Source organism: Artemia franciscana, chromosome 7 (genome assembly GCF_032884065.1).
Source record: "Artemia franciscana chromosome 7, ASM3288406v1, whole genome shotgun sequence".
NCBI lineage: Eukaryota > Metazoa > Arthropoda > Branchiopoda > Anostraca > Artemiidae > Artemia > Artemia franciscana.
In genome coordinates, this window is record NC_088869.1 from 30,848,523 (window position 1) to 30,875,134 (window position 26,612).

General features: G+C 34.3%; 2 protein-coding genes across 2 annotated transcripts in view; both read left to right on the plus strand.

Moving 5' to 3' along the window:
• Window positions 1-2,806: 2,806 nt before the first annotated feature.
• Window positions 2,807-26,612, plus strand: part of LOC136029666 (glutamate receptor 1-like) — a 155,664-nt gene continuing 131,858 nt past the window's right edge. The window contains exons 1-2 of the mRNA XM_065708170.1: window positions 2,807-2,911; window positions 12,693-12,848. Of these exons, the coding sequence (XP_065564242.1) occupies window positions 2,842-2,911; window positions 12,693-12,848 (226 nt within the window). The 5' untranslated portion in view covers window positions 2,807-2,841. The remainder of the gene's footprint in view (window positions 2,912-12,692; window positions 12,849-26,612) is intronic.
• LOC136029157 (dual specificity testis-specific protein kinase 1-like) lies at window positions 16,871-18,013 on the plus strand. The gene has a single exon (XM_065707251.1). It carries the CDS (start codon window positions 16,914-16,916, stop codon window positions 17,811-17,813), a length of 900 nt encoding a protein of 299 aa, XP_065563323.1. The 5' UTR covers window positions 16,871-16,913; the 3' UTR covers window positions 17,814-18,013.

A 26,612-nucleotide genomic window follows, 5' to 3' on the forward strand; every position in this document is an offset into this window, starting at 1 on the left:
TTGGTTCTAAAACTGTGTCGACTGACTTGTAAAGGACTGCCTGGTCTCGAATCTTGGTCAAAACAATATTGTTGATTTCGTGGACGTCTATATTTTTGGGAGCGAGAATCGCTATTTCACTTAGCCATTTATTATTTTTATAATTTTTTAGAATATTCGGAAATACTTTTTCAATCAATTCATTTTTGGACGTCACTAAATTACAGAAATCAGCAGGTAGTTGTATACGTCCTGAAATTGAGTCTACTGGGAGCTTTCCGTTTCCAATTGTCAGCAATTGATCTGAAAATGTTTGACCAGAGTCATCGTTTTGCAATCGGACACGCATATTTGAAGTTAATTTTAATATTTTTACGTGTGCCCATAAATTAGAATTTTTCAGGCAAGCATTCATTCGTCTTCAATGGCTCTGGTGGTGCAGCCAATAGAGGAAGTTTAACTTTTCCTGAGGCGCAACACATTCTCATTGTTTCACCATTGAATTTCAAGGCCTTGCAATAGGGACAAATTTTAGACATTGTCCCGATTTGAACACATCTACTCAAGCTATAATCATCGACTGGGTTGTACCTGAATGCCAGGCGATAACTTTCAGGTTGCTCTGATTCCTCGGCACGCTTTCTTTTCTTACTTTCTCTATCAACAGCAAGTCTGATTTCTTGCTGTTCTTGTGATTCCTCGGCACGCTTTCTTTTCTTACTTTCTCTATCAGCAGCAAGCCTGATTTCTTGCTGTTCTTTTAATTCCTCGGCACGCCTTCTTTTTTCACTTTCTCTTTTAGCAGCAAGTCTGCTTCAGCGTTGCTCTGGTAGTTCCTCGGCACGCTTTCTGTTCTTTTTTTCTCTATCAGCCTCAAGCCTGTTTCCTTGCTGTTCTTTTGATTCCTCGGCACGCTTTCTGTTCTTTCTTTCTCTATCAGCCTCAAGCCTGTTTCCTTGCTGTTCTTTTGATTCCTCGGCACGCTTTCTGTTCTTTCTTTCTCTATCAGCCTCAAGCCTGTTTCCTTGCTGTTCTTTTGATTCCTCGGCACGTTTTCTTTTCTGACTTTTTCTATCAGCAGCAAGTTTTTTGGCATAGACTCTTTGAGCATCTTCATCGGCTTTTGTCATGGTAAGTTCATCAGTCATTGTAAACTTAAACATTAATAGATTTCTACGTGAACATATGTCTTAAATATCTTGAATGACGTCACCGTCAAAGCAAAAATGACGACAACTAATTTCATGACGTCAGTCAACACAGAAACATGACGTCACCTGATCCACAGACAGACACACAGACAGACAACTTATTTTTATATATATAGATAAACATACGAATATAGAAGTTCGTTACGTAAGTTAACACGTAAGTTACGTATATTTTTACTAATAAAAACGTTCATTAAAATTAAAAGTTCCAGTTACCTTTTTAAATAACCAAAAAATTGGAGGGTAACTAGGCCCACTCCCCACTCCTTTTTCTAAAAATCGTCCGATCAAAACTATGAGGAAGCCATTTAACCATAAAATAAATTAATATGCAAATTTCGTTTTAATTCTTCATGTGCGGAGAGCCAGAATCAAAACTTGCATTAATTCAAAAACGTTCAGAAATTAAATAAAAAAAAACACAAGTTTTTTTTAACTGAAAGTAAGGAGCGATATTAAAACTTAAAACGAACAGAAATTAATCCGTATATGGAAGGGTCTGTTCTTCCCTCAACGCCCCACTCTCTATGCTAAAGTTTTTTACTGTTTTAAAAAGTAGAGTTGAGAGAAAGAGTCAAACTTTAGCGTAAAGAGTGGGGTGTTGAGGAGGGAACAGTCCCTTTCATATACGGAGTAATTTCTGTTCGTTTTAAGTTTTAATATTGCTTCTTATTTTCAGTTAAAAATACTTGTTTTTTTTAATCACTCTATAGAGCTAGTAGAAAACCAAACAAAAAACTTGAACTAAACGAGGTAACTAAAGGAATAAATCTGACAGATTTCATGTCTTTTTTTAAAAAATAGTGCCATAAATAAACGGGTTTTTTATCGTTGGAGTGTTTTACTGTCCAGTCATCCATTATTATAGTTTTTTATTACAAATTTAACTTTAATTTATATCATCTATCTCTCAATATCAGTGATCTCATAGAGCTACCTTTATTTAAAAATATCCAAGAAGAATATAGAAGAAAAAAGAAGGTCGTTTCGAAAACAAAATTTGATTTGGAAGGTATAGTTAAAGCCCTTATCTTCTTATACCTTAGTTATACCTTATCTTCTTATCTAAGGTATAGTTAAAGCCCTATCTTCCAAAGAGGGAAAAAGAAGGTAAAGATTTTAAAACTCTGGCTTGCCACAAAAGTATCGTATGTTCTAATATTATTTTTACGACAATTATGCCATAAATCAATTACATGCTTTCTTAATCATTATTTTTTTCATTTGGAATATATTACAGATAAAAAATAATAGACCATAATTTATTTAAACTTAAGACCAACGCGAATGGTAAGAGCTAAGATGGCGGGCTTGTTTCTCAATTTTTTTTTTTTTTGTTATTTAGGTCTTATTCCTAAATCAAACCAGGAATAAAACCGTGTTTTATTCCTGATTTTAATTTAGAAGGAAGCCATGATCCTTGATCCGACCTGAAAAATATGTGCATGAATTAAAAGAAAAATTATCCTAGGTTTCAAGATTGAAAATACAAATTAATGCTTTCCATCAGCAAAAGCGTATCATATTTTGTATTTATCTTTATATCTTATCTGAAAGCCCTTGGCTGAATCACAGCGCTTGTCTTCTTTAGATGGGAACATCACCCCGAGAAAATATTTCTTTAACATTCAGTAGATGTATTGGCTTAGAGATGATTTGGAAGTTGATTTTACTCCTAGGATGTACTTTAGCGCAAGGAGCTGTTGACAAATATCCTATTGGTAAGAATTTGAAGAATAAAACAATTAAAGAATGGAGGGCATGAATTTAAAAATCAATACAAAGACAGTTTTAATGCTTTTAATGATTATAAAATAGGTGAATCTTAAATCCCTAGGCTTGTAATTTATTCAGGCAGTTACATCTGAAATATGTATATTGTTTGGCTCAGTTTTGTAATAGCAAGTTTTGAATGTTGTATTTAGTCTGATCATGCAAAGTATAATATTTTAATCGACAATGAGCCTAGACTATCCAATTTTTTGTACTGATATTAATTCTAAATCCCTTTTAACATGTTGCAAATGCTAAAAATTAATTTATTTGAATGTTTGTCTCAGCAAATCATTATTTTTGTATTTCTACGGGGTTTTTATATTTGCGGCCTGGGCTGGAGACTTTTCTATGGTTACTTGATTTGTATTTGTGTGTCAGTGTGTTTTTTTTCCATTTCACAAATTTGATGTAGGCATTATATACATAAATGTATTTACATATATGCCACCAAAGAAAAGCTAGTTCTAATGATGGTAATTCTCTCTTTAATTTGTTGGATCCTAAAAACCAAGGAGTTGCAACTGATTACTAATTATATGTGTTTGGTGAAAGCATTCGAGGGTAATTATTCATTGTGAAATAATAGCTGCAAGGGGGAATTGGAAAAAAATAAATCTATTTATTTACACTTGTGAATTAATATTCTTGTACAAATTTTTCATTTGCATGGTTTCGATATTTTATATGGGAGCATCAGCGTTGTTGCCGATAAGAATGTAATTGAAAATTGAAGGTAGATTAACAATAGGTGTGCTCTATTTCGTCAATAATTTAATGGCCAATCTAAGAATTTTCATCTCTGGGCTATTGAGTCATTTTGACAAAAAGTGTGCTGAGAGATAAAGGAATGTAACTCCACTTAAATTCAGAGATCATCTCTAGTCCTGCAGTAGGCTGTATGAGTTATGTAATATTTTGCTCAAGTCTCCAGTCGTTCTTACGAAGCTTTCAGATCAATACTGTATGCGAACAGTTCATTTTGCATGAACTTGACACGTGCCTGGAAATTAGCTACAATGGGACACTTTTAGTGGTTAAAGGTTAGTTGTAAAAATAGGCATTCCCTTGTTTTTTAATTTATTGGCTTATCCCTAATCTCTTTTTGACAACAATCTTGATATTTTTGGGCCAAGACTGATGCTCTGCACCACAGGCTTAATACCCAAACTGAGCCAAAATTCAGGCTGCAAGAGGTTGTCAACCTTTAGACCTGTGATAGTTGCAATATGGGGTATTTTGATACTCAAAATAGCCGTTTGCAACCCACGACGTAGATTCACTTCGAATATACAATTCCTACTTTTATTTTCGTGATTACTCTCAACCTTCGTTCAAAACCATCGTTTTACATTTCTACCAGACATCAGAAGATGGGCTAACAGAGCAGAAGGGCGTTGGAGGGCTTGCATACCACGATCCACGAGAGTGAATTTCGATAAATTCATCAAAGTAACTCTAGTAGTGACAGTAAGCTATGTGGATATGTTGTGACAATTGTAGTTTATTAATATTGGTGGTGGTGTCAATTTGTTTTTAGTTAATTGTAGTTTTGTATCTTTGTTTCTTCTACGATGAAGACACCTCATTTTAAACAGGTGAAATATCCGTGTCGTTTTTTTTTGTCTTTTCACTACTGGCCGTAGTTTCATTTGTTTGTTTCTTTATTTAGTTTTTCTCTTTCTTGCTCTTTGTCATGGCTGGCCAGTTCGGCTTAAGATCTTTCATTGGTTACTTTTTATTAACAGCTGGCATCTTATTCTAACTGATAAACTAAAAAAAAAAAAAAAAAAAAAAAAATTTTAAAAGAAAAGTAGAGACCCATAATAAGACCTCTACGAGAAGAAAAAAGTCCTATAATATTTCATAATAATAAGTTCGATAGTTAATTAAAAATGAACAGAAATTAAAATGAATATTCACTCTGAACATAAAAATAACAGATGTTGCTAAAGACGGATAAGTGATTCCTACAAATGAACAGAAAATAGAATCAATAACGACGTAGAATTTAAAACAAGCAAAAATTAGCACAAACAGGAACTGGTCTATGATCCTTTAAAGCTTCTACAGGCCTTCTAACCCTACTAATTTGCGCTTTACTAAAAACGACAATTGTCATTAATAGTGTAGTTTTTACTTGTTAAAAAATTGAAAAAGAAAAAATAACGAATAATCACCATTATGTTCAAGACGACTAGAAAGAAAAAATGAAAGTCGATTCATTGTTCAATATTTAGTGACATCAGTTTCCGGAAATCTCAGCAGTTTTTGATTTTCAGTGTTTTAGCTGAAAAAGAGAAAATGTTTAGGTAGGCCTACTCATATTTATTTAATTTTTTTTTCAGTTTTAATTGATTTTTATTTAATTTTTTCCTTTTAGGTTTCATCTATACATCGATAGCAATCGTTTTTAATCGATACAGTTTTATTGTCGAGAATAATTAGGATTATCTGCAAGTTTTTTAAGTTTTTGTAATTAAGAGTGTTCAAGTAGTTTAAATATTGGACAAAATTTGAAGATTTAGTCAACAATTTCAGTCAAAGTAATTTCGTGTGGTGAATTTTTAGTTGTAACTTCGCTAATAGGATTGTGGGTGGAAGGAGAGGAATACGATTATTCATATGAATTGATAATGTGGGTAATATTTAGTATGCTAGAGGGCGAAACCATTGTGGCTTCCATCCTGTAGACACCCTTGATTATACACGCATCTTAATCAATCATTTTATTATATGTCATACTTTATTGTAACTGTTTCTAAAAATAAGAAATTTATTTTCTGAATAGGGGTCCACGTGACCAAGAAACTTATAAACGCTATTTTGAAACTTGGATCTTTTAGTCTTTTGGTATGGAAAAAAAAACAAGAGAAAAAACGAAAACACAATCAAGATCGTGTAACTGGGCTGAAAAAAAGTACTTTGAATCTTATATGATCAGAAAAGAAAGTTTTGGACTCATTTTTTGGTGAAACAGTTTTTAAATTTTTTTTTTGGTGCATAATGGTTCCCTTGACCTAATAGTTTATTGATATTATTTTTGATCTTTAAAGAAAAATGCTGGCCGTTTCTAGTACGAACCAATATATTAAGTAAAGGTGTGACCAAGGCCACGAAATAATGGAGCCGTACCGAGCGGAACCATTTCCTCTCCAATATGCAACTAGAACTTATCAGAGGCAACGCTATAGCATTGCCTACAGTAAAGGTCATACCCATCCAATGTTTTATTATTTATTTGTTTTTTTCCCAGAGGTACTTTAAATGGAAAGGGTCGTCGTATGAAATTCAGAGGGGCTCACTTGACTTGAAATTGAAAGTTCTAGTTTACCCTTTAGGAGTAAAAAAAGATCAGAGGCAACTGGCCCCCTCCCCTACCCTTTTCCCCCAAACCCATACGACAAAAATTTTGAGATAGCTATTTTGTTAAAATTAGTTCAAGCATCAGATAATAAAAACTGCGGGTCGTTGAAACCCCCAGGGCCCTTGGCAGGCGTTGTAAGTTATGCCCTGGGGTATATGTGGTTCTTATAGAAGGGATGCTCGTATAAACTTCAGAGAGGATTCACTTGATTGGAAATTGAAATTTATAGTTCACTTCTAAGAGTCAAAAGAGATCAGAGGGCAACTAGCCCCCCCACGCCATTTTTTCCAAAACCAATCCGAAAAAATTTTGAGCTTACTAGTTTGTATAAGAAAAGTTCAAAAATCAGATGATAAAAATTTCAGAGTTGATACAAACCCCCAGAGCCCGGGGGTAAGTGTTTTAAGTTATGCACCGAGGGCATATAAGGTTTTTATGCAAGAGTATGTCGTATGAACTTCAGAGATGGCTCATTTAGTTGGAAATTGAAAGTTCCAGGTACCTTTTTTATGAGTCAAAAGGGATCGGATGTATCTATACCTCCTCCCCCCACACACCCTCTTTTCTGCAAATGAATTCAATCAATATTTTGAGATTATCAGTTTGCTTGAAATAGTCTAACGATCAGATAACAAAAACCGCGGGGTCAAGATAATCCTCTGCTCCTAGAATCTGAGGGAAAAGTTGTAACTTATGCCCTGGGGATAGTTTTATGAAAGAAATGGTCGTATAAATCTCGGAGAGGACTCAAATGATTAGAAATTGAAAGTTTTAAATCCCTTTTTAAGATTCAAAAGAAATCCGATTGTAACTAGCCCTCCCCCGCCAATTCTCTTTTCCCCAAATGCCTACGATTGCATTTTTTACATACAGCCATTTTGTTCAAAATAGACCAAGGATCATAAAACAAAGACTCCAGCCAACCAAAATCTTGGATCAATTAAGTCCAAGGGCATATAAGATTTTTTATGGAAGGAATTGTAGTATAAACTTTGGAGTGGGCTCATTCGATTGTAAATCGAAATTTCTACTGCCCTTTTTAAGAGTCAAAAGGGATCGGCGGGCAACTAGCCCCACCCCCTAAGGCTCCTTTTCCCCAAATCCGTCAGATCAAAATTTTGACATAGGTATTTTGTTCAAAATATTTTAAAGATCTAATGAGAAAACTTTGGGGTCAACATAGCCACCCAGAGCCAAGAGGAAGTGTTTTAAGCTGTACCCCGGGGGCAGACAAGGATTTCTGGTAGGGGTGTTCGTATAAAAATCGGAGGTGGCTCATTTGATTGGAAATTAAAATTTCCATTTACCTTCTTAAGAGTCATCAAAAGTAATCGGAGAGCTTACACCCCCCTCCTACCCTCTTTTTCCTAAATGTATCCGATCAAAATTTTGAGATAGTTATTTTCTTTGAAATATTCGAACGATCAGATGACAAAACTTTGGGTACCACATATCCCCCCACCTGAAACCCGAGGGAAGGGTTGTAACTTATACCCTGGGGGTATATAGCGTTTTTACACGAAAAGGTGGTCGTATAAATTTCGGAGGGGAAACAAGTGATTAGATATTGCAAGTTATAGTTTCCTTTTTAAGAGTCAAAAGTGATCCGATGGCAACTAGCCTCCCTTACCAACCCCAAGGCTATAAGATTCTAATTTTTTTCTCCAGAGGCACTTTATGTGCAAGAAGTGGTGTCATAAACCCAGGAGGGGGCTTATTCAATTATAAATAATAATTTCTAGTGCCATTTACAGGAGTAAAATGGGATTGGAGGGTATCAAGCCCCTCGTCTTTCCACGCCTTCTTTTCCCCAAACACATCCAATAAAAATTTTAAAAAAGCCTTTATTTCCAAAATAGTCAAGAGGCGAAGTAATTAAAACGATTATTTCTCGGGGGTTGAAAAAATCTCCCACTGTCCTCAGGACAAGGGCTGTAGGTTATACAAGCTATCCATTGCGTATATATAAGGTTTTTGTCGAAGGGGCAATCGTATAGACCTTAGAAAAGCCTAATTCGATTTAAAGTGAAAGTTCTAGCTCCATTTTTGAAAGGCGAGAGTAATCAGACGATAGGCAACCACCCCGTGCGTCTTTTTTAAATGCTTTTGATCAAAATATTGAGTTAGCCATTTTGTTCAAAATCAGGGAGGAAGTTCATTCAATCGGAAATCAGAATTATTGTGCCGTTCTTAAGAATAGAAAATAATCAAAAAGTAACAGGCCCCCCCTCTCTTGCCCTTTTTTCTCCCAAATACATCTCTAAAATAGTCCTTTTGTTCAAAATAGTCCTAAATTCAAATGAGAGATCCTCCATAGCCCTCAGAGAAAGAATTGTAACTTATGTAAGTTGCCCATTATGAGAATATAAGGTTTTGTGGAAGGGGTGGAAGTAATAACTCTGGAGGGGCTTACTTTTACCCTTTTACTCTATTTTTGTTACTTTCATGAAAGTTTGATGTTAAAAATGAAAAAAAAAAACAAAAAAAAAAACAGATTTTGAAATAAGACATTTTCTAAAAACTTAAAACTTTTTGCAATCAAAAACAAACAAAAATTAATTTAGAAAACTTGCCAAAAAAAAGTTTTTCAAAGAAAAGTAAAGGCCATATTAAACGTAATATCAGCATCAACAAAAACTTGTTAAAATTCAAACTAGAAACGACAAGAAATTACTATTAAAGAATAAATGAAACCCGAAACGAACAGAAATTAGATAAACAATCATAGCAAACAAACATACAATAGGTACTAATATAAATGAATAAATACATAATAAAACGAGTGAAGCTTAAATTGAATATACAAATCAAGCTTTAAACGAACAAAAATCACTACAAACAAGAGTTTGGGTTTTGCGTCCTCCTCTCACTGTATAAGTCCAAAACCTACTGTATCATTGGCGCTTTACTAAAAACTACATGTGTCTTGAACAGTCTTAGAAAGTACAAGTAAAATCAAACTGAGTTTTTAATATATGATGATATCAATTGTTGATAGATAATCAGTTGAAGATTTTATTTTGCTTTAATTTTTATTTTCATTTTTGATGATCTAATTACTGGAAAAGAAAATATTTATCATATAATCTCAGACCTTCACAGTTAAAAAAGGGCATAGTATCCAAACTCTTGTTTGTAGTGAAATTATATTTGCCTTGAACAGTCTTGGAAAGAACTAACAAAATTAAATTGAATATTTGATGTATAACGATACTAATTTCTGAAAGCTGGCCAATTCGAAATTTAATTCCACTCTAATTTTGATGTTTATTTTCAATGTTGTATTAAGTAAAAAAGAAAATATTTGTCTTATAATTTGTCTTTAGTGAAGCGGCAATGACGTTTTAGACCTTTACAGTTAAAAAGGGCATAGTATCCAAACTCTTGTTCGTAGTGAAACTATATTTGTGTTGAACAGTCTTGGAAAGAACTAGTAAAATTAAACTGAATATTTGATGTATAACGATGTTAATTTCTGAAAGCTGGTCACTTCAAAATTTAATTCTACTCCTAATTTTAATGTTTATTTTCAATGTTGTAATAAATAAAAAAGAAAATATTTGTCATATAATTCGTCTTTAGTGAAGCGCCAATAACGGGGTGGGTTTTAGACCTTTACGGTTAAAAAAGGGGGCAGTATCCAAACTCTTGTTTTGTAGTGTAACTATATTTGTGTTGAACAGTCTTGGAAAGAACTAATAAAATTAAACTGGATATTTGAGGTATAACGATATTAATTTCTGAAAGCTGGTCACTTCAAAATTTATTTCTACTCCTAATTTTAATGTTGTTTATTTTCAATGTTGTAATAAATAAAAAAGAAAATATTTGTCATATAATTCGTCTTTAGTGAAGTGCCAATAACGGGGTGGGCTTTAGACCTTTACGGTTAAAAAATGGGGCAGTATCCAAACTCTTGTTTGTAGTGAAACTATATTTGTCTTGAACAGTCTTGGAAAGAAGTAATAAAATTAAACTGAATATCTGATGCATAACGATATTAATTTCTGAAAGCTGATCAGTTCGAAATTTAATTCTACTCTAATTTTTATATTTATTTTCGATGTTGCAATAAGTAAAAAAGAAAATATTTGTTATATAATTCGTGTTTAATGAAGCGCCAATGACGGAGTAGGCTCTACACCTTAGCAGTTAAAAAAGGGGGTAGTATCCAAACTTTTTTTGTAGTGAAACTATATTTGTCTGAAACTATGTGTGTTGACCAGTCTTGGAAAGAACTAGTAAAGTTAAAGAATATTTGATGTATAACGATATTAATTTCTGAAAGCTGGTCACTTCAAAATTTAATTCTACTCTTAGTTTTAATGTTTATTTTCAATGTTGTAATAAGTAAAAGAGAAAGTATTTGTCATATAATTCGTCTTTATTGAAGCGCCAATGACGGAGCAGGTTTTAGACCCTTACAGTTAAAAAAGGACATAGTGTCCAAACTCTTGTTTGTAGTGAAACTATATTTGTCTTGAACTGTCTTGGAAAGAATTAATAAAATTAAATTGAATTTATGATGTATAACGATATTAATTTCTGAAAGATGGTCAATTCAAAATTTAATTCTAATCTAATTTTAATGTTTGAATTTTAACAGGTTTGTATCTGCCAACATTAAGTTTAATATGACCTTTACTTTTCTTTGAAAAAATAATTTTCGGAAAGTTTTTTTTTTAATTGATATTAGATATGGAAAATTTCTAGTATAGAGCCCAAATGTTACTAAAATATACTTAAAAACCCGTCAAATATGACAAAGTGGCACTGACAGATTTAATAAAAACGGCAAAAAAAGAGTAAATACAAAAGGACCTTCATAAAACAACAGCAAAAGAAACAGTACTGGGCCTTTCGGGAAAAAATAGAGAAGGGAAGCAAAACCCAATGCATCCATTTCTAGATGTTTTTCCAAACTCTTTAAAAGTAACAGTGGCAGATGAAGAATACAACTCAATAACCGAGAAGATGATGCCCTTCATGGGAAATGTTAGCCTCAAGAAGTATTTGGTAGCTAAGCTTACTAAGTTGAGCTTTAGAATTTGGACTTAGGATGGACTCTCAGGATATTTTAATGATTTTGTGGCCTATAAAGGGATGGCACAAAATATGACCCGCAAACTTACGAGTTAGAAGATGACGCGGCGAAGAAGAGCTCACTCACAGTCTCTAAAACACAAGTTCTTTAGTGCTGCACCATCTCTGGACATTTTCAGCTGGAGGTGTAGCTAGAAAATATTGAGAAAAAATTAAGGATGCTGGTATCTTTTTAGCACAGAACAGTCACCCTTTCCAAAAACGTACAAAATGACCAAGTTTCTTTTCCATCTCGACTTCTGTTATAAGTTTTGATGCAGCCTCTCCAAATCAGTTTGTATGAAGGTTTCCATGACTAGATGCTACTTTGTTTTCTAGTGCATAGAAAATTGCAAAATCGTACTTGAAAAGTCGTATGCTTGCCCGGTTAGTACACTTGATGTCCTTCATTTTAAATCATCTACTGAAGCAGCAATGAGAAGCAAAGAGATGGAACTGCCGAGGGCAAGATCTGGTTGACCCTAAAAAAATAGCTGTGTTAGGAAAAGGATTGTGATTGGTGTTATCAACGAGACTTGGCTAGACTGTCTGAGTGGTAGCTGTCCAGAACGATACGGTAAAAGAAAACGGTTCTTGGTGCCCTGACAAAAAAAAATGCACGAGCAGAAAAAGTTTTACCTACAAAAAAGCACATAAACCCTGTGCATTGAATGTTTCAAGAATTTTATAGTTGTCTGATAAGGTCGTTCCAAAATGTTTTCTTGGCCTCGTTGTCGTTTGTGGAAAGTAGCATTTTCAATTTTTTATTGTTTTTTTGTCAGTTAATGAGTATTTAATCGACGTTGAAGTAGTTTCTTTCACAAAAAATGACCCTTTTTTTATGTCAGTTTATCACAAATGTTGAAAATTCACCCGCAAGAAAGTAAAAAAAAAATCGTGTATATTTCAATGTCAATGAAAAGTATTCGTAGCCTTTTAAACTATAAAGAGTGTAACACGCGCATAGCTAAGATGTCTTTGGACAGTACCAAAGGCATAACTAAGATTTTATTCGCAAGGGTGAATGCATTTCCAGCTTCCGATTAAATCTGAAAAAGACATGCGTTTGACAACTGGTGATTATTTTTTATTACATTTCTGCATATGTACCCAACGCTCTTATATGAAAAATATTATAAATTCTAACAAAAACGTATAATTTGTAGCACAAAAATCACTGGCTTCTTCTGAATCTACAAAAAAAAAATTCTAGCAGGTTGTTTATCGAATAAAAAGAACTTTTCTTTGCTGAGTAAATTTAGGTATTTTACTGATTTCAGGAGTGATATTTGAGCAGGGAGCAGGGGATGAAATGCAAACAGCGTTCAGATATGCACTATATCTTCATAATCGGAACGAGACTGGAAAGAAAATCGAATTACAAGCATATGTTGATGTTATTAACACTGCAGACTCGTTCAAACTGTCTCGGCTAAGTAAGTAGCTTACTTTATATATGGACTTAGGTAACGTTAGTCAAGATTTATTGGGACTAGATCAGAGATGCCGATCAGGGATGGGGTCAGCCTCCTCCATAAAATATGAAAAATCCCTTTTGTTTGTATTTTCATGAAAATCTGAAAATTGTAAATCTAGAGAAATTTAACTAAATATTTTGCTTATTTGTTTGAACAGTTTAACGTGACAGCACTGACGAAAACATGACGCTGCTTTATAAGCTTAACAAATTTGAAACAACTGAAAGAAAAATCTTAGAAAATCACGGTTTTCAGAATGAATAGACCTAAGATGAGTCAAGGGGACATAAAATGTTGATATTGTAATGTCCTTGTTACAGTAATACTTGAATGCCTACAAATTTAACAGAAAAGATGGCCCTATGCACATTTTCAGAAAATATTCTTCTACTTGTAGAATTTGAAAATATTTAATACTCTCTGTAAGGTTTTAACTTCAAAATATAACAGTGTCTCCTAGTTACTTCAAAAGGGTAAAGGGTAAACGTCTCCTAATGAGCTCTGGTTAGTTTTTTACTATTATTAGTTTTTTATCGGACTCTCTACTAGCTTTGCACGGCAACTTGATGTTTTGACCCTTGTTACACTTGACCTAAATTTTCTCCATTATTCAAAAATTAAAGATGCCCCTCTGCACCCCTCCCCTCAGTTTTGGAAATAAAATTCTTGTTCCTACCTAAATTTTTGTCAGTTGGTAACACTGGTCTACACCATTAAATAATCATTGGTTGTTTTATGTAAAATTTGAAAATCAATATTCAAGATATTCAGTTCCTCTTTTGTTAATTTGCATTTTACTGGAGTTATTCTACTGAAGTTTTTACTCAAAAGTTCTCAATCTTAGGCCGTACTAACAAAATCTGTTATCAAACATTTTTAGCTAGCTATTGGATGGCGGGATAAAACCCGGCTGGTAGTTATAAACTATTTATAGTTTACTGACCGGAAGAGGGCACATATTATGGGGCAAAATCTGAAATAATATCTCCTATGAATGTTACAAATCTGTGATCTACAAGGAAAGAAAAGCGATTTTTATCCTGATTTATTTTTAATCCAAGGAATTCCCGGTCAAAAGTCTTAGTCATCAAAACGACAAAATAGAATAACATATTTATTTATTAATCAAACCCGCTGTAAGTAGAAAGCATGTTATTCAAAACCTTTTATTTGATTGCAACTTACTTTTTGTAGATATTAATGTTGAAGAGAAATTTAGAGGTAGAGTTCTCCTTCTCCCTATTATAGCTGTCCTGGCCGAGTGGGTTGGTGCGCTGGATTCTTGATCCCTTGTCTGAGAGGACGCGGGTTCGAATCCCGGTGTACCTAATTCTTCAGTTTGGGACGGGGGTCAGTGGCGTGACTCTGTAAGCTTAGCCAGAGTCGACCCAGCTCTAAATGGGCACCTGGAGAAATCTGGGGAAGGTAAACAGGAAGGGTGTGCGAAAGCACAGGATGGCTGGCCCCCAACCCCCATTGCACTTCCTGGCTGAAGGGCCAAGAAACGGAGATCAGCACCGCCGGTATGGACTGTAAAGTCCAATGCTGTATCCATTATCTTTTTTTTACCTTCTCCGTATTAAATAAAAAAACAAGTTTTTTCAACTGAAAGTAAGGTGCAACATTAAAACTTAAAATGAACAGAAATTATGACGAATATGAGAAGGGCTGCCCCCTCCTCAATACCCTACTCTTTACGCTAAAGTTTATAGCACTTTTGAAAAAACTTCCGATTCTGGTTAAATGACCCTTGTGTTACAGGGCTCGCTCTTAAAGGATTGGGCCAGGAGTTAAACTTTAGCGCAAAGAGTGGCTTAATGAAGAGGGGGCAGCCATGCTCATATCCGTAATAATTTCTGTTCGTTTTATGTTTTAATGTATTTGTATACCTCCCAATAGCCAATACTATACGTGAGCAATGGACAAAGTTCATGGCTTGTGTCCCTCTCCCGGGGGCTGTGGGGGTCGAGTCATCCTCAAAAGACATAGTTATTAGACTTTTCGACTATGTTGAACAAAATTACTATCTGAAAATTTTCATCGAACAATTCTGGGAAACAATGGACGTGGGAGGGGGACTAACTCTCCTCCAATATTTTGTCACTTAAAAAGGCCACTATAAATTTTAACTTCTGATCAAATAAACCCTCTCCCAATCATTTAGGATAAATGATTCGTTACAATATCCCATTGAAAAAGTGGAAATAATAAAATAAAAACGCATCCGTAGTCTTGGTTCTGGCCAAAAATGTAAAATTCCACATTTTTGTATATAGGAGCTTTAAACCTCTACAGTAAGGTTCTCTAATATACTGAATCTGATGGTGTAATTTTCATTAAGATCACCCATATTTTTCAGAAATTGGAAAAATTTTCCCAGACGTAACTTCTGATGGGTAACATTAAACTTGAGGAATTGTATATATTTTAAATAAGCATAAGACTCAGTTTCTTAGATTTTCGGTTACTATTGAGCCGCATCGCTCCATACTTACAGTTCTGCCCTAGGATGGATGGATGATAGACTATTAGACTATCTATTAACAAGTGAAAATGACATCATTTTTATACAATCCTGAAGAAGGCTTATGTCAGCTTTGCCTTTGACTCAGAAACCACGAACTCTTTGATTTTTTTCCAAATACATACCAATCGTAATGTATCTAACATGTCATATACGTAACATGGGGGCACGACTTGAGATTTCAAAAATTATCCCCCTTTTCTATGAGAGCGAAATATTGAACAATTCATTGAACAATTAGTACATTTTCACGGCAGATCAGAGACTGGTACATATCTTCAGCTGAACGATCATAAATAAACTACCCGATACAAAATAATATCACAAAATTTATTCTGCAAAAAATTTAAGGCCGTGATTAAGTGAACTTGAAAATATCGAAGTTCAAAATTGAAGTTAGGGTAGCATTCTGTCTCTCAATCCTCTAGAGACCGTTGATTGTCAAAAACCCTTCAAATAGCACTTATTCATTGGCGGAAATAGCAGGTTAATTATACCAGCTTGTCAATCTTGTCTCTAGGGCGATCTGAAACGATTCTTTCTGGCAAAAAACTTGTAAAAATTTCAGGTAGCTGAAAATATTCAATGGGACTGTTCGAAAACAGGAAAATACATCGAACAATGGTTGCAATCATCTTACAGGTTATTGTCTTCTGCTCATGATAGTACCGACTTTGTTCTAAAAGCAGTATCCTTCATAGAGTACGCTTGTGAAAAAGAGCTAGACATTTTCCATGATTCCTAAGCAATTAGAGGTAATAGAGCAAAATTCTATCAAACATTTTGTAGCATCTTCAAGAAGCCACAGCCTGATATTGGAAGCGGTATCTTCCGCCAATGAGTACTTGAGTACTTTTTAAATATAAATTTCAATTTTAACATGGGATTTTCGAATTCCATCGGTTCACTTAATCACGTCAGAGATTGGATGAAATGAACCAGTTTCAGACAATATAAAAGTGACTTCTATAGTGTTTCCATCATAGCTAGAATGTTATTAAAAAGAAAAGCTTATGTAAATCTTGAGAGTTGAATAAGTTTGGTGGAAACAGATGGGACTAATTGATTGAACACCCTAGCTTATGGTTGTGGGATCTATAACATCACAATAAAAATTTGCAGAACCATCTTTGCATTACTACCTCCAAGCGGAACTTCTGCCTGGACTAAAAAAGGAAGTCACTGTCAACAAAAGCATAAAATGAAAGGACAACAAAAAAATTTGTTTGAACTAAAAATTTTAAAATACATAACAGTTAAGCATGTAAAATGAAATAAATACGTACAATAGTGTTTTTTCTTATAAGCTATTTTTGTTGTTTTTGGAATCTATGTAGTAGTCCGCAAATGCAAATTTATTCTGCTTATTATTTGTTACGAAAGATTTAACACATAGCTAGTGGATTTTTAGTATAATTTTTTAAACCTAAATTTTCAACGGTTATGAATTACATGAACACTATCTTTAGAAGTTACGAATTCTATTGAGTTACATTACGATGTCGGCTAAGGAAGTTGGACAGTTTGATCCGAGTGATATTTCCGATATTGAAAGCTTGACTAACAGGATTGAGGTGAAAACTTACAGGGCACTGTTAAAACCTACGGTTTCGGTGATGATAAAGGAATTCACTGGATATGACAGAAACGCTTTTGACCAAGAAGTAGTGCTACTGAAAAGGCTAAAACATAAGAATATTGTAAAACATCTGGGCTCCACTTCATTGAGTGCGATTGGGGATGGTCAACAGCATGTCTTGGAATATCCATCCAAAGGAAGCCTCAGAAACCATCTCATAAAAAGTGGATCAATGTCGATCAATACTCGTGTTGCCATTGCAAGAGATGTTGCTTCAGGCATGAAACATTTAAACAACAGTGATATTATCCATAGAGGGTTGAGCATAGATAATATTCTTCTCAGGGAAGATGACACTGCAGTAATTTCTGACTTAAGTTCAGCATATGTTATCCCGAATAAAGCCAAAAAGGGTAAATATGGGGAGATTCAAGACTTTCCAAGAGTTGCTCCAGAAGTTTTTTCAGGCAATGAATACGACACTTCGAGTGATGTATATTCATATGGAGTAGTTTTAGCTGAGATTATCTGCCACTCTCCATTAGAAGAGGTAAAAGTAATAAATTACACTCCTGACAAATCCATTGACACGAAAACTTTTGAGGCTAATATCCCCAAAGATAAAACTTCGTTTGAATTGTATGACATTGCTAAAAGGTGCCTTCGATTCAATGCCAGTGAGAGACCTACATTTAATGAAATAGTTGGATATCTTTCTAGAATTTACCAGGCATTGCCAAAGGAAATTGAACGTAAGGAAATTGAAGACACCCAGGATGTGTCGGGTATTATAAACAAATTCAACAAGCTGAAAGCATAAACTGACCATTCCCATAAAATGCAGTAACTAAGAAGTTAGTGAGTTTGTGTTGAGCCTAATACTCTATGAAGACCAATCTTTATATATACTTTATAAAGTTTTATAAAAGGCAGCTATTTGACTAGTTTCAAGCATACATTTTGCAACTAGTAGGCCTGGTAGGCTAATGTCAATTCTCCCTTCCCACTGTGGTTTGCAGTTTCGCTTTGGTCGTTCTCATGGCGTCATTCTATGCCAATTTTTTTTTTGGGGGGGGGGGGAATTACTAGTGGTTTACAATGATTCACATTCCTCGAAGGGTATGCTGCATATCTTCTATATATATATATAAAAATAAGTTGTCTGTCTGTGTGTCTGTCTGTGGATCAGGTGACGTCATGTTTCTGTGTTGACTGACGTCATGAAATTAGTTGTCGTCATTTTTGCTTTGACGGTGACGTCATTAACGGTATTTAAGACATTTGTTCACGGAAAAATGTTTAATTGTAAAATGACTGAAGAACCTACAATGGCAACAGCCGAGGAAGCTGCTCAAAGAGTTTATGCCAAAAAACTTGCTGCTGATAGAGAAAGTAAGAAAAGAAAGCGTTCCGAGGAATCACAAGAACAGCAAGAAAACAGGCTTGCGGCTAAAGAACGCAAAACCGCGCAGTTAGATAAAAATCCACCTGGACAGCGAGAGTCAAAACATATCAAAACTGAAAATGATAGCGATGATGATTGGGTTTGGGATTTTGACTTGGATAAGGTCATCAATGCCTACCAGATTTAAGTTAAAAAAACAAAGATTCGTCGATATGTACTTCATAGTGACGCTGAAAAATAAAGAAGAATATGAAAACTGAAAAAAGAAAAAAGGTAAAAAACTAAAAAAAACTAAAAAGAAAAAACACTCAATGAGAAATTACAGACCAGGACACAAATGACGACCGAGACAGAGGGAATATAAGTGACGACCGGGAACTTCAAAGAGAAATTACAGACTGGGACACCCGGACACAAATCACGACCGGGACACAGGGAATATAAATGACGACCGGGACACAGGGACACAACTACAACGGGGACGCCGGGGGCACAGGCGGGATATATAAATGACGACCGGGATACAGGGATTGTTCGAATAGAAATTACAGACCGGGACACCGGGACACAAATGACGACCGGGACACCGGGACACAGGGAATATAAATGACGACCGGGACCCTCAAAGAGAAATTACAAACTGGGACACCGGGACACAAATGACGACCGGGACACAGGGAATATAAATGACGACCGGGACACAGGGACACATCATTAGAATAATGAGGTATAGATCTGAATACGGGATGTTTTTCCCATGGACAATTATATGTTGCATGTTCAAGAGTCAGTAAACCTGACAATCTATTTATATGCACAGACAATGGGACAGCGAAGAATGTTGTTTATTCGCATGTTTTACGTAGTTAAAAACATATATTTATATCTATCTCTATTCACAGGTGGGACACAGGGACACAACTACAATGGCGCGTAACTAATATGGTGCGTAATGACTTACGCGCGCGGGGGGGCTTGGGGGGGCGCGAAGCGCCCCACCAACTAGGTGTTAACAGCTAGTATATATATATATATATACTAGCTGTTGGGGTGGCGCTTCGCGCCACCCCAACACCTAGTTGGTGGGCGCGAACTATATATATATATATATATATATATATAGTTGGCGCCCCCACCAACTATATATATATATATATATAGTATATATATATATATATATATAGTATATATATATATATATATATATATATATATATATATATATATATATATATATATATATATGGTTTTAACTACGTAAAACTTGCGAATATACAACATTCTTTGCTGTCCCATTGTCTTTGCATATAAATAGATTGTCAGGTTTACCGACTCTTGAACATGCAACATATAATGGTCCATGGGAAAACAATCTGTATTCAGATCTATACCTCATGATTCTAATGATTGCCCTTGAGCTTTGTTGATGGTGATTGCTAATCGACCATTCCCTGTCCCGGTGTCCCGGTCGTCATTTATATCCCCCTGTTTCCCCCGGTGTCCCCGTTGTAGTTGTGTCCCTGTGTCCCGGTCGTCATTTATATTCCCTGTGTCCCGGTCGTCATTTGTATCCCGGTGTCCCGGTCTGTATATACATTCGTTTTTTAGTTTTGTTTTTCGCCTTTATTTTTTTCCTTTTTTTTTCTTTTTTAGTTTATTTAGATTTTTAGATTTTTTAGTTTTTTATTAGTTTTTAGTTTTTTTTTCTTTTTAGTTTTTTTGTAGTTTTTACCTTCTTTTTAGTTTTGTTAGTTTTTTTTTTTTACTTATGTCCTGGTCGTCATTTATACTCCCTGTGTCCCGGTGCTTTGTTGATTGCTAATCGAACATTCCTTTTGTCCTGGTCGCTTTCTCTTTGAGTGTCGTCATTTATTTTTTTCTTTTTTAGTTCTTTTAGTTTTTACCTTTTTTAGTTTTTTTTAGTTTTTTAGATGAAAATTTTTTTTAGTTTTTTCCTTTTTTTCTTTTTAGTTTTTTATGGGTTTTTACCTTTATTTTAGCTTATTTTTCAGTTTTTTCCTTTTTTTTAATTTTTTTTTATTTTTTATTTTTTTTAGTTTTTTACCTTTTTTTAGTTTTTTTAGTTTTTTTAGTTTTTTAGCTTTTTTACTTTTTTTATTAGTTTTTAGTTTTTTTTGTAGTTTTTGCCTTTTTTTAAGTTTTGTTTTTCTCCTTTATTTTTTTCCTTTTTTTTTCTTTTTTAGTTTATTTAGATTTTTTAGTTTTTTTATTAGTTTTTAGTTTTTTTTTCTTTTTAGTTTTTTTGTAGTTTTTACCTTCTTTTTAGTTTTGTTAGTTTTTTTTTTACTTATGTCCTGGTCGTCATTTATACTCCCTGTGTCCCGGTGCTTTGTTGATTGCTAATCGAACATTCCTTTTGTCCTGGTCGCTTTCTCTTTGAGTGTCGTCATTTATTTTTTTCTTTTTTAGTTCTTTTAGTTTTTACCTTTTTTAGTTTTTTTTTAGTTTTTTAGATGAAAATTTTTTTAGTTTTTTCCTTTTTTTCTTTTTAGTTTTTTATTGGTTTTTACCTTTATTTTAGCTTATTTTTCAGTTTTTTCCTTTTTTTATTTTTTTTTTATTTTTTATTTTTTTTAGTTTTTTACCTTTTTTTAGTTTTTTTAGTTTTTTTAGTTTTTTAGCTTTTTTACTTTTTTTTATTAGTTTTTAGTTTTTTTTTGTAGTTTTTGCCTTTTTTTAGTTTTTTCAGTTTTTTTTTTAGTTTTTTATTGGTTTTTACCTTTATTTTAGCTTATTTTTCAGTTTTTTCTTTTTTTTTTAGTTTTTTTTAGTTTTTAGTTTTTTTAGTTTTTTACCTTTTTTAGTTTTTTTAGTTTTTTTAGTTTTTTAGCTTTTTTATTTTTTTTTATTAGTTTTTAGTTTTTTTTGTAGTTTTTGCCTTTTTTTAGTTTTTTTAGTTTTTTAGCTTTTTTTATTAGTTTTTATTTCTTTTTGTAGTTTTTGCCTTTTTTTAGTTTTTTTAGTTTTTTAGCTTTTTATTTTTTTTATTAGTTTTTAGTTTTTTTTTGTAGTTTTTGCCTTTTTTTAGTTTTTTCAGTTTTCACGTCACCTGATCCAGTTTTTTCAGGTGACGTCACCTGATCCACAGATCCACACACAGACAACTTATTTTTATATATATAGATATATATATATATATATATATATATATATATATATATATATATATATATATATATATATATATATATATATATATATATATATATATATATATAGATTTTATTTCCATCCGCTTTGCTGTCAAAATAGTCGATTCTAGTTTACTATTGGCCAAGGTTTTTCTTTTATTCGGTTGTAGCTACTGCTGCAACCGCGATTATATTACACACAGGAAAAAGCCCTCGGCGTTCTATTAGCAGGAACTAGTAAAGAACGAACCAATTTGCCATTGTTGTTGCTCAAGGCACCATATTGGATACAGCCTCGTAGATCTCTGAAGTTCTTTCGGTCGCTTCCATCACTGACTTTACCTGTCAGCCTTTTATAATCTAGAATCCTGCAGGAATGAAAGTCTTATTTCCAAATCTTGAATATACAGATTAGGCTTAAATACCCAGAGAGAAGTGCAATTCGCTCATACTTTACAGTTAAAACATTCATATACATTATTAAGAAAAAAAACAAAAAAACAAAAACAAAAAAGGCGCATTATTTCTTCGGAAAAAATCTCTAGAAAAATTGTGATATGAGAATCTGTCCACGGTTGATTTTTATCACCTTGCTAGGTTTGAAAGGAAACCCTAATTGTATTCGGATTGGAGCCGGTGTCCTGAAGAATACACCCCCACCCTCCAAGAATATATCCCTCGGAAAAAAACCCGGAAAACATTTCCCCCACGAAAAATACCCCTTCCCCTTGCATTTGGGTGGTCTCCCAATCACTTTCGACTTTAAAAAAGGACTATATCTCAATTTCTGATACACCCCACCCCCTCGAGTTTCAGCGACCATGAGGTAGAGGTGGAGACGAGGAAGGGGCATCCCCTCTCTCTATGGAGTAAATTCTGCTCATTTTGGTGCTTAATGCACAAAGCAGAGTAGACCAGAAATATTCCCAGAAATCCAGAGGATTTAAATATCAGTTTCACATTTTTGATGCGCTTTTTTTACCCTCCCCCCTCTAAAAAATAACTTTACCAAGCAAAAGTCCTGGATACAGCCCTGGGGGCTATATGCAATTTCTACCTTCACTTCCCCTCGTATCCTTTGAACTAGTTCTTTATGTACCTGAAGGCTCAATGAGGGCTGGGAAGTTTTGGCATTAAAATGCACCCTTTGAGGCATTTCTCTCTCTCTCCTCCGACAACAAAACAATCAGAAACTACAAATGTTTGGGTTTGTAAAACAACAGGAAATTTACCCAAGACAATGAACTTTGTTAAGACCTAAAAACTTTTCAAGACCTTTTAAAACTTTTGTTAAGACCTAAAAACTGGCTCTGTATCCAAGAGACGTCCAAAGCAAACTACGCATATAAATCAAATAAAACCTCGACAATGGGGTTCTCTGATTGTTTTGTAGTTAGGGAGGGAGGGAAATACCTCAAAAGATACATTTTAATGCCAAAACTGCACAACTTTTATTGTGCGTTAAAGTAAATACAGAATTATTTCTAGGGAGAGACGAGGGATGGGTGGAGATAGAAATTGATGTATAAGCCCTAGGGCTGTATCCAGGACTTTTGTTTGGGGAGGGGGCCATTATTTTTTTCTGGGACGGGGGGGGGGGGGTATTTAGTACAAGAAAACTTAAAAAAACTCGAAAATGTGAAATTTATATTCAATCCCTCTTGATTTCTGGGCATAGGCCTATTTCTGGTCTACGCTGTTATTATGAAAGTAAAGAGTAACATTGAACCTCAAAATTAGCGGAATTTATTCCGAAAAGGATGGAGACTTCCCCTTCCTTATCCTCGCCTCCAGCTCAGGGTCTGCAGAAAATTTGAAGGGTGCTGATTACGCCAGAAATTGAGAATTGTAGTCCTTATTTTATAAGTCGAAAGTTATTGGAGACCAACCAGCAACAGGGTATTTCCCACAGGGCCATTTTCGGAGGAACTATATTCCGGGGGGTTATTTTCCAAGGGGTGTACTTTCCACAGGGGGTATTTTCCATGGTGGGCATTTTCTGGAGGGTATTTATTGGAGCGGTATTTTCTGCGGAGGATATTTTCAGGTTGGGGGGCGGGGTAAAAGCCCAGACACGATCGTATCAAACTAAAGGTCCTAGAAGATCGAGAGAGGGCTAATTTGAAAAAATTTAGAATTTAAGTGCCTTTTCAAGTGACCAAGCAGGGCCAAAGGTGCTATGCGCTAAATTAAAACTTAAAACGAACAGAAATTACTCCGTATATAAAATGGGTTGTCCCCTCCACAATCCCTCGCTCTTTACGCTAAAGCTTTTAATTGTTTTAAAAAGTAGAATTGTGGCAAAGAGTCAAACTTTAGCGTAAAGAGCGAGGGATTGTGGAGGGGACAACCCATTTCATATACGGAGTAATTTCTGTTCGTTTTAAGTTTTAATGTCGCTCCTTACTTTCAGTTGAAAAAACTAGTTTTTTATTTAATTTCTGGAAGTTTTTGAATTAATGCGTGTTTGATTTTGGCTCTCCGCACATAAATTATTAAAATGAAATTTGTATATTAGTTCTTTTTTTTGACTAAATGGCTTTCTCTTAGTTTTGATCTGACGATTTTGAGAAATAAGGGATGGGGAAGGAGGCCTAGTTGCCCTCCAATTTCTCGGTTACTTAAAAATCCAACTAGAACTTTGAATTTTTAACGAACGTTTTTATTAGTAAAAAATATACGTAACTTAAGAATTAACTTACGTACAGGCACGTACGTAGGAATTTTTTTCGGGGGGGCCCAAAACCTTTGAAACAGCAGATATAAAGTAGCACTTTTTTATTTAGTAATGCAAAAAGCAAGTATATCGGAAAATACAGATTCTGTAGTATTGTAACGGATGGGGGGGGGGAGGAAGAAGACTGAAGCCTGAACAGTATGTTTTAGGCTCAGGTTATGTTCATAGCGATTTAGAACCAGTGATTAATCTTTTATATCCCACTGAAAGGGACATTTTAGGGTTAACAGTGCAATATAGATTCTGTGGGGGGTAGTTCTTTTATTGCAAAAACGTAGATTTTAATGAAAAATGATAGTTTCCAAAATTGATCCATTAAAACCTGTACTTTATCCTGAAAGGGGGGGGGGATAAACGCCCTAATATATAGGATAATTCTATTCTGCTTTGGAAAGCAAACTCTCTTTACAAAAAAGAAATAACAGCACAATTGCTAATTACATCAAAGAGGGTAAAAAGTTAGACAGAAAATGGGTTAATAATTGGGCAGTGACTTGACCGGATAATGGCATGCTGTAAAATTCCCCAAAAAAGGCTTCACACATGTATCTAGATTCTTAATAAATGTCCTACTTTTGCCAGAAATCCCAAGAAACAATGGAGAAATTAAACATTTCAGAAATTAAACAAGTTTCGGGGGGGGGGCCGAAGGCCCCTACCCTGCGTATGTGCCAGCTAACGTAACACACTTTTATATTCTTATATTTTTATTATGTATACGAGGGGGTTTGTACCCTCGTCAATACCTCGCTCTTTACACTAAATCGTAAGTTTTGTCCCAATTCTTTAAGAATGACCCTTGAATTACAAAGGCCGTAGAATAAATAGTTGAAATTACTAAAAATACTTTAGCATAAAGAGCGAGGTATTTATCTACTCCTAAATACCTTGCTCTTTATGCTAAAGTATTTTTAGAACCCCTCATATGCGTAATAATCTCTGTTGGTTTTACGTTTCAATGCTACTCCTTACTTTCAGTTGAAAAAAGGTTTTCATGTTTATTTTTTCTTTGTTTTTCATAGTAATGTTAGAAAATCCTCCGCCCTTTTCATTGAATTTTTATTCCTCATGATATATACCTCGAAGGAAAGATCCTCCCACGTAGCCCCTTCCCCTCAACCCCACCCCCCAAACAAAAAAAAAACCCCTGAAAACATCTGTACACTTCCCAATAACCATTACTGTATGTAAACACTGGTCAAAGTTTGTAACTTGCAGCCCCTCCCCCAGGGATTATGGGGGAGTAAGTCATTCTTAAAGACATAGTTATTATGGTTTTCGACTATGCGGAACAAAATGACTATCTCAAAATTTTGATCTGTTGACTTTGGAGAAAAAATGAGCGTGGGAGGGGGCCTAGGTGCCCTCCAATTTTTTTGGTCACTTAAAAAGGGCACTAGAACTTTTCATTTACGTTAGAATGAGCCCTCTTGCGACATTCTAGGACCACTTGGTCGATACGATGACCCCTGGGGAAAAAACAAAAACAAAAAAAAACAAAGAAACAAATATACACGCACCCGTGATTTGTCTTCTGGCAAAAAATACGAAATTCCACATTTTTGTAAACAGGAGCTTGAAATTTTTGCCATAGGGTCCTCTCATATGCCGAATGTGATGGTGTGATTTTCGTTAAGATTCTATTACTTTTACGGGGTGTTTCCCCCTATTTTCCAAAATAAGGCAAATTTTTTCAGGCTTGTAACTTTTGATGACAAAGACTAAATTTGATGAAACTTATATATTTAGAATCAGCATGAAAATCTGATTCTTTCTATGTATCTTTTAGCATCTAAATTCCGTTTTTTTTTGCAAATGTGCTTTGATTTTCTGCAAAATCTGTCAACGATAATTGTTTGCACAGAAGGCATGGCATGACCATTTTTATTTTATTACAAACTAGCTTGGGGAGGCGCTTCGCGCCCCCCAAGCCCCCCCGCGCGCGTAAGTCGTTACTTGCAATATTAGTTACGCGCCATTGTAGTTGTGTTCCTATGTCCCACCTGTGAATATATATATATATATATATATATATATATATATATATATATATATATATATATATATATATATATATATATATATATATATATATATATATATATATATATATATATATATATATATATATTTAAATACGTAAAACTTGCAAATATACCACATTCTTCGCTGTCCCATTGTCGGTGCATATAAATAGATTGTCAAGTTTACCAACATATAATTGTCCATGGGAAAAACAATCCGTTTTCAGATCTATACCTCATGATTCTAATGATTGCCCTTGAGCTTTGTTGATGGTGATTGGTATTTTAGTTTCGAATCTGG